General features: G+C 33.4%; 3 protein-coding genes across 5 annotated transcripts in view; 2 read left to right on the top strand and 1 right to left on the bottom strand.

Moving 5' to 3' along the window:
* LOC135847148 (UDP-glucosyltransferase 2-like) overlaps positions 1 to 15,463 on the bottom strand; it is a 53,277-nt gene that overhangs the window by 15,351 nt on the left and 22,463 nt on the right. Inside the window, exons 1-3 of one of the 3 annotated variants that reach the window (XM_065366583.1) lie at positions 8,272 to 8,613; positions 3,592 to 3,958; positions 2,883 to 3,331 (exon numbers count right to left, since the gene is read on the bottom strand). In XM_065366583.1, the coding sequence (XP_065222655.1) occupies positions 2,883 to 3,331; positions 3,592 to 3,958 (816 nt within the window). In that variant the 5' untranslated portion in view covers positions 8,272 to 8,613. Of the gene's footprint in view, positions 1 to 2,882; positions 3,332 to 3,591; positions 3,959 to 8,271; positions 8,614 to 15,463 lie in introns of those variants that run through there. The other 2 variants (XM_065366582.1, XM_065366584.1) reach the window with 2 other exon arrangements.
* On the top strand, positions 9,897 to 11,854 carry LOC135848392 (uncharacterized). Its single transcript, XM_065368293.1, has 3 exons — positions 9,897 to 11,283; positions 11,341 to 11,752; positions 11,824 to 11,854. Exons 1-3 carry the CDS (start codon positions 10,380 to 10,382, stop codon positions 11,852 to 11,854), a joined length of 1,347 nt encoding a protein of 448 aa, XP_065224365.1. The 5' UTR covers positions 9,897 to 10,379.
* LOC135848391 (uncharacterized) lies at positions 11,748 to 15,374 on the top strand. The gene is made up of 3 exons (XM_065368292.1): positions 11,748 to 11,846; positions 11,953 to 12,528; positions 13,705 to 15,374. The coding sequence occupies exons 2-3, from the start codon at positions 12,030 to 12,032 to the stop codon at positions 15,372 to 15,374; spliced, it is 2,169 nt and encodes a 722-aa protein (XP_065224364.1). The 5' UTR covers positions 11,748 to 11,846; positions 11,953 to 12,029.

Genomic DNA, 15,463 nt, shown 5'->3' with positions numbered 1-15,463 from the left:
GATCTGATCCGGTCTAATCAGGTCTCCTATATGAGGGGTATGACCCAGTCTGAACAAAATGTATCCGATCAATACTAAAATTTGGTCAGATCTGATTGCATCAGGAAAATTTCCGGGTCTGATCAGGGTGAGATCGGATCTGATCTGGCCTAATCAGGTCTCCCATATGGGGTATGATCCAGTCTGAACAAAATGTATCCGATCAATACTAAAATTTGGTCAGATCTGATTGCATCAGGAAAATTTCCGGGTCTGATCAGGGTGAGATCTGATCTGATCAGATCCAATTAGGTCTGCCATATGAGGTCTGATCAAGTCTGAACAAATCTCTGATCAATACTAAAATTTGGTCAGATCTAATTGCATCAAGAAAATTTCCAGGTCTGATCAGGGTGAGATCTGATCTGATAAGTTCTAATCAGGTCTCCCATATGGGTCTGATCAAGTCTGAACCTATCCATCCGATCAATACTAAAAATCTGATCAGATCTAAATGCATCAGGAAAATTTCAGGGTCTGATGTGGGTGAGATCTGATCTGATCAAATCTAATCAGGTCTCTCATATGAGCCATGAGGTCTGATCAAGTCTGAACATATCCATCCGATCGATACTAAAATCTGATCAGATCTAATTACATCAGGAAAATTGCCCGGTCTGATCAAGGTGAGATCTGATCTGATCAGGTCTAATCAGGTCTGCCATATGGGGTCTGATCAAGTCTGAACATATCTATCCGATCAATGCTAAAATCTGGTCAGATTTAATTGCATCAGGAATATTTCCGGGTCTGATCAAGGTGAGATCTGATCTCAGGTCTCTCATATGGAGTCTGATCAAGATGTAAACGGATACAATTTGATCAATAGCTCTGATCTGATTAGGTGGATGTGATCAGGTCTGAACAGATCTGCTCCGAACAAAACTCTGATCTGACCATATTTCATTACATCTGATAAGGACAAATTAGGTTCATGGAATGCCTAACTCTGATCAGGTCTGGACAGGATCTAATTCGATTAAAACTCAGATCTGGTAAGATGTGAATTATATTTGCGAGATTTCCTGATCTGATTAAGGATTAAGTGTAATCAGATCTTCGATAGGGGATTTAATGGGGGAAAAAAACGCCAATCTGATTAGATCTGGTGAGATATAATTGCATCAGGGAAATTTCCAGATCTGATCACGCTGATCAGATCTTCCATATTGGATCTGATCAAGTCTGAGTAAGTAAATCTAATCCGATCTAAACCTCGATCTGATGAGAGGTAAAATCAAATCTGCTCTGATCTGATCTGATCTGATCCAATCAGATCTTCCATATGGGATAAAATCAAGTCTGAACAAATCTAATCTGATCTAAACTCAAATTGCAATCCAATAAATGAACCAGCATAAGTAATTTACCCAATTTAACCCTCCCCTCTTCCTCTGAAATTTGAAACCCACCAGTTTTAAATCAGATGTTATTTTAGCGAAATTATTTTCTACCCCAGAAAAACGACAACGAGCAATTTCCAACTTTCAAATTATCATTTTTTTCAATCTGTGAGATCTGTGCTACCAGTAAACTCATCATAGGTGGGAGTAAAAAATAGATAACTATTGTTCTCATCTTGTTTTGAATGAAAAAAAATTGTAGAAAATAGAAAAGAAAATTTGTAAAAAATAAAGCCAGGTTCTTTCAAGGGGAAGTTAATGATCATTTTTCTCGATTTTAAATTTAAAATTAATTTTAGGTTACCTAATATTTTGTTTGTTAGATATCTGAATTCCAATTTTTTCTGATTCTCCAAACTTTAAGCACATTTTTGTGGTATCCACCTACCTATTTTAATATTGTAACAATGCTTGTTTTTTTTACTCTCCCCTTCATGAAATATCCGTCCCTCCCTCCCTCCCGCCCTCCCTCTCAATTGAGGCATGAAATGAAAAACATGCATTCATTTACAAATTCTAGTTTCGTCGACTTTTTTTTGACACTGAATTTTGAAATTTGTGTGATCTTGAATTCATTAGGGGCCCATGGAAGGATGATGATTCAATATTTTTAAAAATCGTAAAAAAAATTACAAAATTCAAGAAACTATAGCAACCAAAAAATTATAATAAATAAGTGCTTCAATTAGATACATTTGAAGTACTAGGGGCGTGAGTAAAACAGGCAGAGAAGGAGGGATTACGGTTTCCAAAATTTTAAAAATCAATAGTTATTTCGGTAATTTTTGCATATTTTATCATCGCATTACTTACTTTATTTTAACCTAACAATAAGCTTTCTAACTCACAAAAGTATTTGTGAGGTGGGGGAGATTATTCCTTCCTTTAAAAAATGATACAGCTGAGGAATATAGAAACTTCCAGTATAAAACGAGAGAGGGGGGGGGGGGGGTCAAGGGAGCCAAAAATTTGAAAATTGCTCCTCATTTCCTTTATTTTTAAACATTATGTCGTCGCTTTGATTTTTCCAGCTCTATAAAGCTAGGTAGTGTGGAGAAACAGTGAACGAAGAATAATTTCGATCCCAAGAGAAACTGAGGTCGTCATTTGCCTCACGAACTTTGAAAACTATCAAAAATCCTACTCTTGGAACTCCCCCCCCCCCCACCATCAATAGAAAAATATTACATCTTTTTACCTTCGTGCTCTTCTCCTACATCAAGTTATCTTTGTATTTATTCAAAAATTCAGCTGAAATTTTCTCGACTGATTTCCGAGTCAATTTAAAACCAATTTCAGTCCAAGTCGCGCAGACATTATTACGTAATTTGAATTTAATCACCCCAGTCATTCGATCGAGTTTCTAACCTCCAATTTTTTTTTTTTAGAAAAATAACAGTCAGGTAGGTAGGTACATTAACGAGCAAAGTGATATATTACCTTAGGGAGGGGTTTAACCGGAGGCAAGTGAATACCTCCGACTTCTATGACATTCGGCACGAACGGTCTGGGCTGGTCGACGGTAAAATGACTGTTGACGAATACCAGCGACGTGTTTCGAAATATCTTCTGAGCGGATGGCACCTCGTTTCCGAAATGTTTACGATTCATCGAAGTGACCCGGTAGTTACTGTAGATGTCGACGAAATAGGTGTAAATGTTGTAAAAGGTGTTGATTAATCTTTGGTCGAAAGACATTGGTCCGGCGTAAGGTAAGAGGATATTGGGAACATATGATGGGTTTTCCGGATTACCGACTCTGTAACTGGCCCAAGGTAACATGGCGCTGGTAACTACTGATATTAGAGGTACCTTGAGTAAATAGGCGAACACAGCGTCGCAGTCAGTTCCGAATACTTCTGAGATAACGACGTCGAATTTACGCTCGCCTGCAAATTACGTACACACGATATGGCCAAGATTAGTTTAAGTAACAAGTAGGTATAATCTAGATAGGGAGACCCACAGACTCGGGGTAAATGGTTTTTATTTTAATTCACGAGTACTATATTTTGGTGCTCTGGTGGAGCTTTTTAGCATTCGTAATCGAGGCTTAGGTAATTACGTAGGTACGTCGAGCATCGTGCAAATTTTTTAGTCTCGCACTCTGCAACAGATTATTCATTTTTATCCCTGTCTACCTACCTACCGTTTAGTAAGCGGCGAACTTCCGGTAAACGGTGAGCTTTATCGCATTGACCCAAGCTCAGCGAAGGCAGTACGTTCAACGTTAAATACGGACGCTCGTATTCTGGCCGAATGAAGTCAAAAGTAAAAGCATTCCTTCGCGGTGGCAGAGATTTCGAGATATCGATCAAGCTGACGTTAGCGGTGCTTTTGGAGTTGGGAGTTATCACGGTGACCTGGTGTCCGGCATTGGCCAGTGCGTTGAAAACTGCCTGCATTACTAACCAGTGGCTGTTGCCGTCGTAGGTGGCGATACCCAGGATGTTGGCTGACTGGCAACATGCTGCCATAAGCCAGCATGGCAGAAGGATTTTCCAGCAGCCGATCATCTGTAAAATAAAGTGTCGTTTTTAGTAGTGTTGAAAGAATTTCTGGTCCTGGGTTGTATAGTATAATTTCTAAATAAATGAAATGAGACACTTTATTCAGATTTTGTTTATGAGAAAAACAACCTGACATTTTTGACATTTTGGAGAGGGGCAAGGGGTGAGTAAGTAAATCAGGAGACGAAAGAAAATTTATTTTTTCATTTTACAATGCACAAAAATATCATTTTTATCATCCCCCTCTTACTCTCTCCTGACCATATTTCGAAGGAAATATCGGAGAAGTCACAGTTTTAGACCTTTGCTGCAAAGGAAAGAGAGGGAAAGGATAAAGTATTAAGCCAATGGTACTTTTCTCTCCACTGAATGTAAATTCAGCCAAAATATCAAATTTCTGAAAAATCTTCAAAAAAAGAGAATAAAGCTACGTATGTAGTTCGTAGGTACTTTTTTTTCAATTCAATTTTAATATTCTCAAGATTCAAGAAATTGGAGAAATTTCCAGAATAAATAAAATACAAAACAAACAGAGCAAAAAATCTCAGAAAAATTCATGAATTGGTCATTTTTATCATAGCTACGAGTACCTAGGTGAGATTTTAAAATGGAACCAAAAAATCCAGATAAATTGAGATATATCAACAAGCATGATTAACGAGTGAAACATTTGGAAAATTAAAAAATTATGCGCAGCGTCCTAATAAGTACTTTGTTGATAGGTCAAAAAATTGAAAAATTGTCTGAAACTCTAAATGACGTCCCAGAGAAGATGTCAATTTTGATAAAAATGATGCAAGAATGTTTTATAATGGGTAGGGATAGGTAGGTCATTATTTTAAAAAATTGCTAAAATATTAAAACACAAAAACAATTTTCTCAGCATTTAAAAAAATAATAAAAATGGGAAGAAATGAAAATATGAAGTAAAAAAAATTGAAAAAAATCATATACCTAGGTAACTTTACAAAATTTTTATAAAATTCAAATACAAATTCAAATCTTCAAAAAACGTTTAAAACATAAACCGACAAAAAAATGTAAAAAAAATAAGTAGGAACAATTCAGAAAACTTCAAAAAATGCCAAGAAAACATTGATGAAAAAATTTTGAGAAATTAAAAAAAAATGTCAACGAAATTGACTACTTAAGTAAGTAATTCTTGCATGAAAAAATAAACCAAAACCTGAAAAAATGGGGAAACAAAGTAAACAAGTGAAACAAAAAAATTAAAAAAGCAAAAAACATATCTATTAAAAACTTGAAAAACTTCAAATAAAATTTTTTAAAACACCTAAATTTGACAATTCAAAAAAAAATTAATTGAAACCAGTTTTAAAAAAATTGAAAGTGAACGACAATTTAATGAACTGGCAGTATTTCAATGAAAACATCGATGATCCTTTTCCCTTCTCTCTTCTCCTCTCCCCACCCTCCCTTCCTCATTTGGAAGAAAGAGAAATGAAAAGATCAGACAAAAAAGATTTTGTAAAAATTATAATAATAATCTGTAAAAAAAAACAACCAAGAAATTGGTACCTAACTTTTTTAAAAATTAGAAAAAAAAAATCTAAAAAAACTATAAACGTATGTACCTATACTTGTGTTGGGAGAAAAATTTTTAAAAACTTGAAAAATTTTGGAAAAAATCTCAATTTAAATTGTTTTTAAAAAGAGGAAAAAATTAAAAATGATTTATAGGTACATTACTAAGTTGAATTGAACGTTGCCAACCCCCCCCCCCTCACATACACAAAAAAATCAAAAGGGCGGAAAGATATCAACTTGGAATTCAATAAATCAAAATATTTTTTAATTGTGAAAAAAATGTAAAAAAAAAGTGGAAAAAACTAAAATAACGACAGAAAAAAAATTTCAAATAATTTTCTGAAAAAGTAACCAAATTGATCAAAAATTTAAAAAATAGATCAAAAATTTGAAAAATTGATCAAAAATTTGAAAAATTGATCAGAAATTTGAAAAATTGATCAGAAATTTGAAAAATTGATCAAAAATTTGAAAAATTGATCAAAAATTTGAAAAATTGATCAAAAGTTTGAAAAATTGATCAGAAATTTGAAAAATTGATCAAAAATTTGAAAAAATTGATCAAAAATTTGAAAAAATTGATCAGAAATTTAAAAAATTGATCAGAAATTTGAACAATTGATCAGAAATTTGAACAATTGATCAGAAATTTGAAAAATTGATCAGAAATTTTAAATATTGATCAGAAATTTCAAAAATTGATCAGAAATTTGAAAGATTGATAAATCGTTTTAAAAAATTGAAAAGAAAAATGGTATGAATTACTTAGTTACATTATGTTTTAAAGTCACCCTCCCTCCCTGCAAAAAAAACATCAAAAAGAGGATGTAAACAAATAAAATAACCAACAGTATAAAAATCTTGAAAAAATTTTAACAAAAATTGAAAAAAAAACGAATTTTGATTTTTTTAAAATTCAAAAATGCTTGACCCAAATTTAGAATAATTAATTTTCTGATTATTTACGTAGATAGGTATTAGGTACCTACTAAGGTGTGTCGTTTTTCAACTTTTCTAGTTTGATTAACCATAGCAAAAAATAAAGGCTAAATGACCTCAATAAGACGCAGAAAAAATTTCAGACAATCGTTTGCCCTCAGGCTTGAGCTCAAAGTTTTCAAAATTTGTGAAATTTTCAATTGTTTTAATTTTTTGAAACCATTTTTTCAGTCCAGATGGTCTTTTAAGGTCATTAGAAAAGTTCGAAATTCATTTTACCAAACGCAGAAGTTCTCAAAATAGTTTTTTTTCGTCTCCTCAAGATGTTGTACGTGATCGTAAGCACTGATAAGACCACCTAAGGCTGGAATTTTTTTTTTTTTTAATTCAACTTTTACGAAATTTTTTGAATTTTTAAAACTTTTAGCTCGATCAGAGGGATTTAAACACTGACCAAAAATTTTGAATTTTTTCTCAAGTCTTATTGAGGGTCATTTGACCATGAGCCATGATTTCTGCTGGGGTTCGTCAAAATTTGGAAAAAGTTGAAAAATGACCCACCCTGGTACATATACCTACTTCCTACGAATATTTTTATTTTCTGTTCGTGGTCAATTAGAAATAAATTCGACTTCGTTGAACTTGAAAAATTATTTGCTCTTTTCTTACGTCTCTTTCTGAATGGAAATTATAGCACCTCGAGGGGGTCCAATCCACAGCTGGCTGAAATACTCCTTTGAAAACAGGATACAAATAATCAAAATCCAAAATGGCGAGACTTGCACCTTTTTTGAAGAGAAAACAATAGACATAGGAGTGGCCCAAAGTTCCATACTTGGATCTTCAATGTTTATTCTCTACATAAAAGATTTGTTATCAGCCGATAACTATAAGGCTTTTTATACCCTGGAGCAATATGCCAGCTTCTCTGAAGAATGCTGAAATTTGTACCCTATACCTGCAAGTATCTACGTAATTTTAGTTATTCATGTACTACTTATTATTCATTTGGCAGCTACGATGTCGCATATGAGTCACAAATAAACTATTTTAAACTGAATTTGACGTAAATTTTCCAGAAATCAGTACGTACTTAAAATTAGCTAGGTATCTATTGGATATGAAGCAGTTGGAAAAGTAAATTAGATACTTTGTTACTAGCAATTAAACGTTATCAAATATCGATACTTAACACTCAATTAAGATTCAAACTATATTATCTAATAAAGATGAATGAATACACCATCTACCTACGTGATTCGACGTAATGTAGGTAAGGTACAAATACCAATAATTATACGATAATTATCGGTAAAAACGAGATAACCAGTATAATAAAATTACATCAATCGTTATATTGAGACAGCATACTGCATTTCAAAAGTAGGTATCCGTTAGATAAATTTCCACCTTTGAACGTATCAAGCTACTATACTACACAATATAGTCTATGTACTTAAAATTAGGTATAGGTACCTATACCTTTGCATCCCAAAACCCCCAGTTAGATAGGTCTAGGTAGGTAGGAAAAGACGAAATAGTCGAGGAGAAATTTAAACATACAGCCAACGTCGCGCTGTGAAATTTCGTTAAAATTAATGTTTTCATAAGGATACGACGACGTTCCACAAATCGGTAGACTTTTCGAAACAAGTAACTTAATTAGCTGAAATAAGCACCATTTGCCTTCATTTGGAATTTTAAGTCGGCGGCTTATTTTCTCTACAAAGTCGCCGTATAATTTAAAATATTTTCCAAAACAGTGGTGTCCAAAATAGGTACGTAGGGCACGTGAAATTTATACCTAAATACGTCTGGTCAGTTTCACTTACTTATGTATCTACTCGTACATCGTCGCGTCCACGTTTGCTATTTTTTTTAGAAAATAATTTGCGACGTGTAACGATGATATTGAACCGGTTCTCTCAAGCCAAATAATATTGAAATAGGTAACTTACGTCTTTGTATGTTCACATCGACTAATAATATAACGAAGTACCGGTAAAGTCGAATTCATGAAAACAAACGTGCGCGCACAGACCGAACTGGTTGTTTAAAAATGCTATGCAACTAGGTACCTACTACCTACAAGTTGGATCGATTTGTGATAATATTTTTAACCCGATAAACAAGTTTTACGAATACAACTTTATACTAGTCAATGAAATAGTCTAAAGGATGCGGCATACTCCAATTCCCCCACCTTTTTTCTCTCTAGGGGATTAGTAAGAGTACCTAAACGTGAATATTGTGAATTTTTTTAATCACCTTTTTCAGGTTCGAATATCTTGGGAGTAATTAGTAGAAAATACACGGAATTGATACCGAATGCAGAAAAGTCCAAAGTGCAACACGTGATGATAACGAAGGAGAACATTAAAGAAATTGAAATTGCCCCACGCTAAATAAAATAATTCTCATAAGTAGGTAGATAGGTAATTGAATTAATGCCAGAATTTTTAGTACGGATCTCGTAAGTATTTATTTCTGAAGAGTGTGGAGAAGAGGGAGAGGGGAATTATCATTGGTTCGCTGATCTTGTTTTTAATCAATTTGAATTTCGAAGACTTGAAACTCGATGGAATCTAATTTCATCAATATGTGCAACACGCAGATAAAGTGGATACTCGTGTATCGTATTTCTGTTTTAAAAAAGCGCTATTCCTGTTTTAATTGGAAATCAATTTACATAAATTATTAATGTCGACTTCATTAGAAATTGTGGCGAAAAAAATGAATACCGAAGTATGTACTTGTGAATTTTATCTTTGAAGGAATACGTAAGTACAGGTAATGTTCCATATGGAGTTACTTTCCACATGAGATATTACTCGAGCATCGTAATTCATCAGCAGTTTACGTTTAAAAAAATGATAGGTAGGATATTTTGATAACGATGGTGCCTGAAGTGAAATGATTAGACAACTTATTTCACAGAATGGTGCAATAAATAAATTCTTGGCACCTACGTTGACTTGCCACGTTCCAGGTGAAAGAAGAATAATTTGAAAGGTCGATCTTATGAAAATCAGAGTCCAAATCTAAACCAGTTGGAGTTGATTAAGATATCAGGGTATTTTTTTCCTATTCGAAAATTACATAGAAAAAAATTCAATGTTTTCAGATTGCAGGCAATCGATTCACAATGATGGGTGAGAGGAGCAGAATGAAAAATTCAAATAATAAATTTGAAGAAAACTGGATTTTTAAATAAAAAATTGGAGTAAAGTCTTCTTTCTAGAGAAAGTTTCAAATGAAAAAATCGAATAAAATCGAATATTCTTAGCTAAAGTCAAATTAAAAGTGAACAAAAAGTAAGCTAAAAGTAAACTAAAATAAATTAAATTGATGGATTTGCCACAATTTTTTTCCAGCAAGGGAACGTTGGAAGTGGGCCCTTTCTGATTCAAACGAAGCCGACAAAAATTGAAAGAGAATGACCTAACCCCCTTGTCGCGGATTCGCGGTTATTAATTATATTTGGCTATGTTTTTGTTATATTTAAAGTTCGCGATCTCGATAATATTCGGCTGCTAGGTTTGTTATCTTGAAGATTCAAAAGTTTTTGTTATTGTTTTTATTCGAAAATAAATAGAGTACGAAAAGGGTTCGTATTGAAGCGATTAAATCAATCGCCCTTATTGTTGAATTCCTTTTTCGTTATGTCGCGGATTCGCGGTTATTAATTATATTTGGCTATGTTTTTGTTATATTTAAAGTTCGCGATCTCGATAATATTCGGCTGCTAGGTTTGTTATCTTGAAGATTCAAAAGTTTTTGTTATTGTTTTTATTCGAAAATAAATAGAGTACGAAAAGGGTTCGTATTGAAGCGATTAAATCAATCGCCCTTATTGTTGAATTCCTTTTTCGTTATGGTAGCAGGCTGATCCTAAATAATCGTTCGTTTCGTCCTCCGAATTCGTTGGTAAATTCCAAAAATGCCGGAAACCAGCGAAAATGCCGAAAAGCTAAAAGCGTTATCCACCCGAAAGTCCAGACTTCGTTCTTCACTGACTAGAAGTATGTCATACGTAAGTGAGAAGCTGGCGACGGCAGATTTTAACGAAGTTAAAGTGAAATTGACAATGGTCGAAGATATATATAAAAATTATCTTGCTTTACTTGACGAATTCGACAACTTCGAAGTTCCGGATCTGGACCCTTTCATAGAAAAATTCGAAGATGACTACATCGCCATTAAAGGTAAATTAGAAAGCAGTATCGAAAAATTCTCTAATAGCAGTGCTGTTCCAGGTTTTAAAAGACAGTGTACAACTGAATCTGGTGGTAGCGGTAGTTGTTGTTCTTCTTCAAAAGCTACGATTAAGTTACCAAAGTTGGAGTTGAAGAAATATGGTGGTAATCTACTTGAATTCGAATCGTTTTGGTCTTCGTTCAACTCAGCTGTACATAATACTGATTTAGAAGCAACTGATAAATTTACGTACTTGAGAAATAACCTGGTAGGCGAAGCTGAATTATTGTTGAAAGGTATGGGTACCACTGCTGCAAACTATCCAATCGCATACGAAATGGTAAAAAAGAAGTTTGGTAATAAAAAGAAATTAATTGATTTATTATACGATAATTTAACGAAAATTCCAAAAAGTAACAAATGGACTAAAAATTTGCGAAATACTTACGATAATATTGAATCGAATTTACATGCTTTAGAAGGTGTAGGTGAAAATATTCAAAACAACACCATACTGTACTCGATGATTATGAAGAAGTTTCCATTTGATATAATTATGAAAGCCGATTTGGATGTTGCAAGTAACGATTTATCCGAATTGAGGCAGAAAGTTGGCGAATTGATATGGAAACAAGAGCAATATTGTGGTACGAATTGGAGTGAGTCATCCGATAATAATCCTAATAAAAAAGATTTTTTCAAAGGTACTACAGAGAGCTTGATAACTGGTGATAGAAAACCGAGTAAAAAATGTATCTATTGCGGTGAAACGTCACATTATTCCGATGAATGCAGCAAAATAACGACATTGGAAGACCGAAGAAAGAAATTGAATGGTCGTTGCATCATTTGTTTGAATCCTGGTCATCTCGCTAAAGACTGTACGGTAAACAAACCATGTGTACATTGTAAGAAACGTCGTAGTCATCATCGTAGTTTATGTATTAAATTATTTTCAAAAGAAGTTAGTAATCCTGAACCAACTGAATCTTTACTAATGAAAGATCAAGAAGGTAACCTGTTAGCAGCCACAATCAACGTTGGTAATGAAAGTCGTGTTCAGAAAGTTACCTCAATTCTGGATAGCGGTTCAAGAAGATCATACATTACTACGAGGTTGGCCGATAAATTAAAATTGAAGCCTCTTCATTATGAAACGATTAGAATTTCTACGATTTGTTCCGAAGCTCCTCGAGAAATTTCAACCAAGGTCGTTAGTTTAGATATTTTTACAAATGATGGTGAAAAAATAAAAATCACTGCAAATACGATACCTAAAATTATTAATCGAATAAATCACCACGATATTAAGTTAGATTCCAGATTCAAGAAATTCAAGCTCGCTGAAGTTGATAAAAATCTTGTACCTGAACTCCTGATTGGAAATGACTACATGTTCGATTTTATGGTCATGGAAAAAGTAATTATTGATGATTCAACTTCGTTAATCAATTCGAAATTTGGATGGCTGGTTGTTGGTCGAATCGATAAAAACCACGAAACTCCAGTTTTCTTCTCCGAGATTGAAATGGTAGAAAACCTATGGAAATTAGATGCGATTGGGATAGATGATTCAACCTCAGTGGAGGATATTGGCGATGAACTTGCGGTAAAAAGTTTTTATGATAATATAGAATTGATAGATAATCGTTATGAAGTAGCTTGGCCCTGGAAAGAGTACCCTCCTGATTTAAAATCAAACAAAGGGCTCGCCTACGGTCGTTTGAAATCTCAGATGAGAAAATTCGAAAAGAACAAAGAATTATTCGACGAATATGACAAAGTGATCAAATACCAAGAGTCTCAAGGTATTATCGAACGAGTCAACGAATCTATCAACGATAAAGAAGATTTAGTTCATTATCTTCCGCATCACGAAGTTCTGACACCAGGTAAAAGTACCAGTTTACGAGTTGTTTATGACAGTTCTGCAAAATCTCGAAAAATTGATAAAAGCTTAAACGATTGTATTTTTCGTGGTCGTGTTCTTTTGGAAACGTTATGCGGTTTGATTTTGCGCTTAATGTTGAGATGTTTTGTATTAACTTCTGATATTGAAAAAGCATTTTTGCAAATCGGTTTGAAATTACGTGATCGCGATTTTGTTAGATTTATTTGGATAAAAGATTTTAATAAACCGCTAAACTTCGATAATTTGATTATATTTCGCTTTACTAAAATTCCGTTCGGTGTTATTGCTAGTCCGTTTTTGTTAACTTTAACAATAATTTTTCATTTAAATCAATATGATTCGAAGTTCGTTCCGCTATTACTAAGAAGTTTTTATGTGGATAATCTTATCTTGAGTGTCGATTCGGTAGATGAAGCTATTGATCTTTATAATTTTTCAAAATCTTGTTTTAATGATGCTTCGATGAATTTACGTAATTGGGTTACGAATTGTAATGAACTTAAAAATGTTTTAAAACCAGAAGATCGTTTAGATGTATCTGAAATTAGTATTTTAGGGTTAAAATGGAATGTTAAAAATGATACTTTTGTGATTAATCATAAACTCACTAATTCGACTATTATTATTACAAAACGTGAAGTTGTAAAAAAGGTATCCTCGATTTTTGATCCGTTAGGTTTTTTGTGTCCTGTTGTTTTACCAGCTAAATTATTTATTCGATATTTATGGGGCAAAAACTTAGATTGGGATGATGTTTTAGATGAGAAAGATCAAAAGTCGTGGAAAGAATTATTAGATAACTTGAAATGTATTTCGAATGTAGAAATAGATCGGTACGTATTTCGTGGCACTAATGCTTGTAATGATTTTGATTTACATTGTTTCGTTGACGCGTCTCAAAAAGCTTATGCTGCAACTGTTTACGTTTAGAAAAATAATTTAACTCGTCTCGTTTTTGCTAAATCTCGTCTCGCTCCTCGCAATAATTTAACTATTCCAAAGTTAGAATTGTTAGCTATATATATCGGTAGTCAAATCGTGAATTTCGTTAAGAATGAATTTTCTGATGTTAATATCAAAAATATTTATGTATGGTCCGATTCCAAATGTGTATTATCATGGTTATGTTCGAAAAAAGTTTTGCCCAAATTTGTAGAAAGAATTGTGAAGAAAATTGATAAATCGTTCAATTATCGCTACGTTCCATCTGCTGAAAATCCTGCTGATATAGCCAGTCGCGGTGCAGAAGTGCAAGATTTGAATTCGTTCTGGTGGGAAGGCCCCACATGGTTGAAAGAGATGGAAGTTGCTTGGCCAAAGGCAATGAATTTACAATTTGAATCCGAACCTGAACCTGAACCAGAACCAGTACTTATCTCCAATAATACAGCTGTAATTCAGCCTCCTTTTAAAATCGATTGTACTCAATTTAAAACCCTCAACTATCTACTTGATGCAACGTTAAGCTACATGAAAAATGTCAATCCGAATAATATTGTTCAGAAAACCGAAGAAGCTTTCAACCAGTGGATTATGTATATCCAAAACAAAAATTATCCTGATATTTCGCAACCTAATCCGCTTGGTTTAAAACGTGATTCTCAAAATATTATACGTTGTCATGGACGCCTGGTTGAATCATGTCTCGACGATAATGCAAAGTTTCCAATACTTCTACCTGAGAAAGAATACTTCACTCACTTATTAATTGAAAAAATTCATATCGATAACTATCATGTTGGCGTTTCGCATACTCTCTCTGAATTGAGAAAAAATTTCTGGATTCCAAAAGGCAGATCGACGGTGTACTACGTTCTAAAAAAATGTGCTAACTGCAAATACTACGATGGTGGTCCATATAAATATCCTGCAATTCCTCCGTTACCTGAATTTCGTGTAAATCAAAGCAGTCCGTTTTCCTGTTGTGGTATCGACACATTTGGTCCTTTATACGTCAGTGATAACTCAGTCCAGAAAAAAGTATTTGTTAGTATTTTTGTTTGTATGATTACGCGTGCGATTCACTTAGAACTTTTAGAGAATATGACCACTCAAGAATTCCTACTCGCTTTTCGTAATTTTATAGCATTACGCACAATTCCAAAATTCGTAATAAGTGACAACGCGCCACAATTTAAAATAACCAAATCAGCTTTTGAAAATCTTTGGCAACAAATAATTTCTGATAATGATGTAATAGATTTTTGTAAAAATAATTTGATAGAATGGAAACTGTTGCCTGAATATGCCCCGTGGCATGGCGGTTTTTACGAAAGATTAATTGGTATAGTGAAAATGTCGCTAAAGAAAACAATTTTTAATTGTATAATAACAGAAAATCAATTGAGAACCGTGTTGTATGAAGTAACTTCTGTTATTAATTCGCGTCCTATTGTTTACATAGGTGAAAATGATAGTAATGTATTAACACCTAATGATTTGATGAATACCAAATTCGATTTTATTCCGGATATTGATAATGTTAAAAATATTAAACGTGATGTAATCGTAAATTTATGGAAAAGATCTAACGATATTATTAATCAATTTTGGAACGTTTGGAAATTTCAATATTTAACTAGTCTTCGTGAACGTAATATTAGTATAAAACAAAAGAAAAATGTAGTAGACTTAGTTCCTAAAGTAGGAGATATCGTATTAATTGAAGGTGATAAAAAATTTTGTCCTAGAGGAGAGTGGAAAGTTGGTAAAGTAATTAATGTTAATGTTAGCTCAGACAGTAATGTTAGATCAGCAATCGTTGAAACTAAAAATTCTAAACTTACCCGTCCCATTAACAAATTGTATCCCTTGGAAACATCGTAATTTTTCTCGTTTATACTTATTATTTTAAATTTAAAAATTCGTTTTTTTTTTTTTTCGTCGGGAGTGTCGCGGATTCGCGGTTATTAATT

Source organism: Planococcus citri, chromosome 5 (genome assembly GCF_950023065.1).
Source record: "Planococcus citri chromosome 5, ihPlaCitr1.1, whole genome shotgun sequence".
NCBI classification, from domain to species: Eukaryota; Metazoa; Arthropoda; class Insecta; order Hemiptera; family Pseudococcidae; genus Planococcus; species Planococcus citri.
Note: the sequence above shows the minus strand (reverse complement) of the source record. Positions and strands in the feature narration are given on the sequence as shown.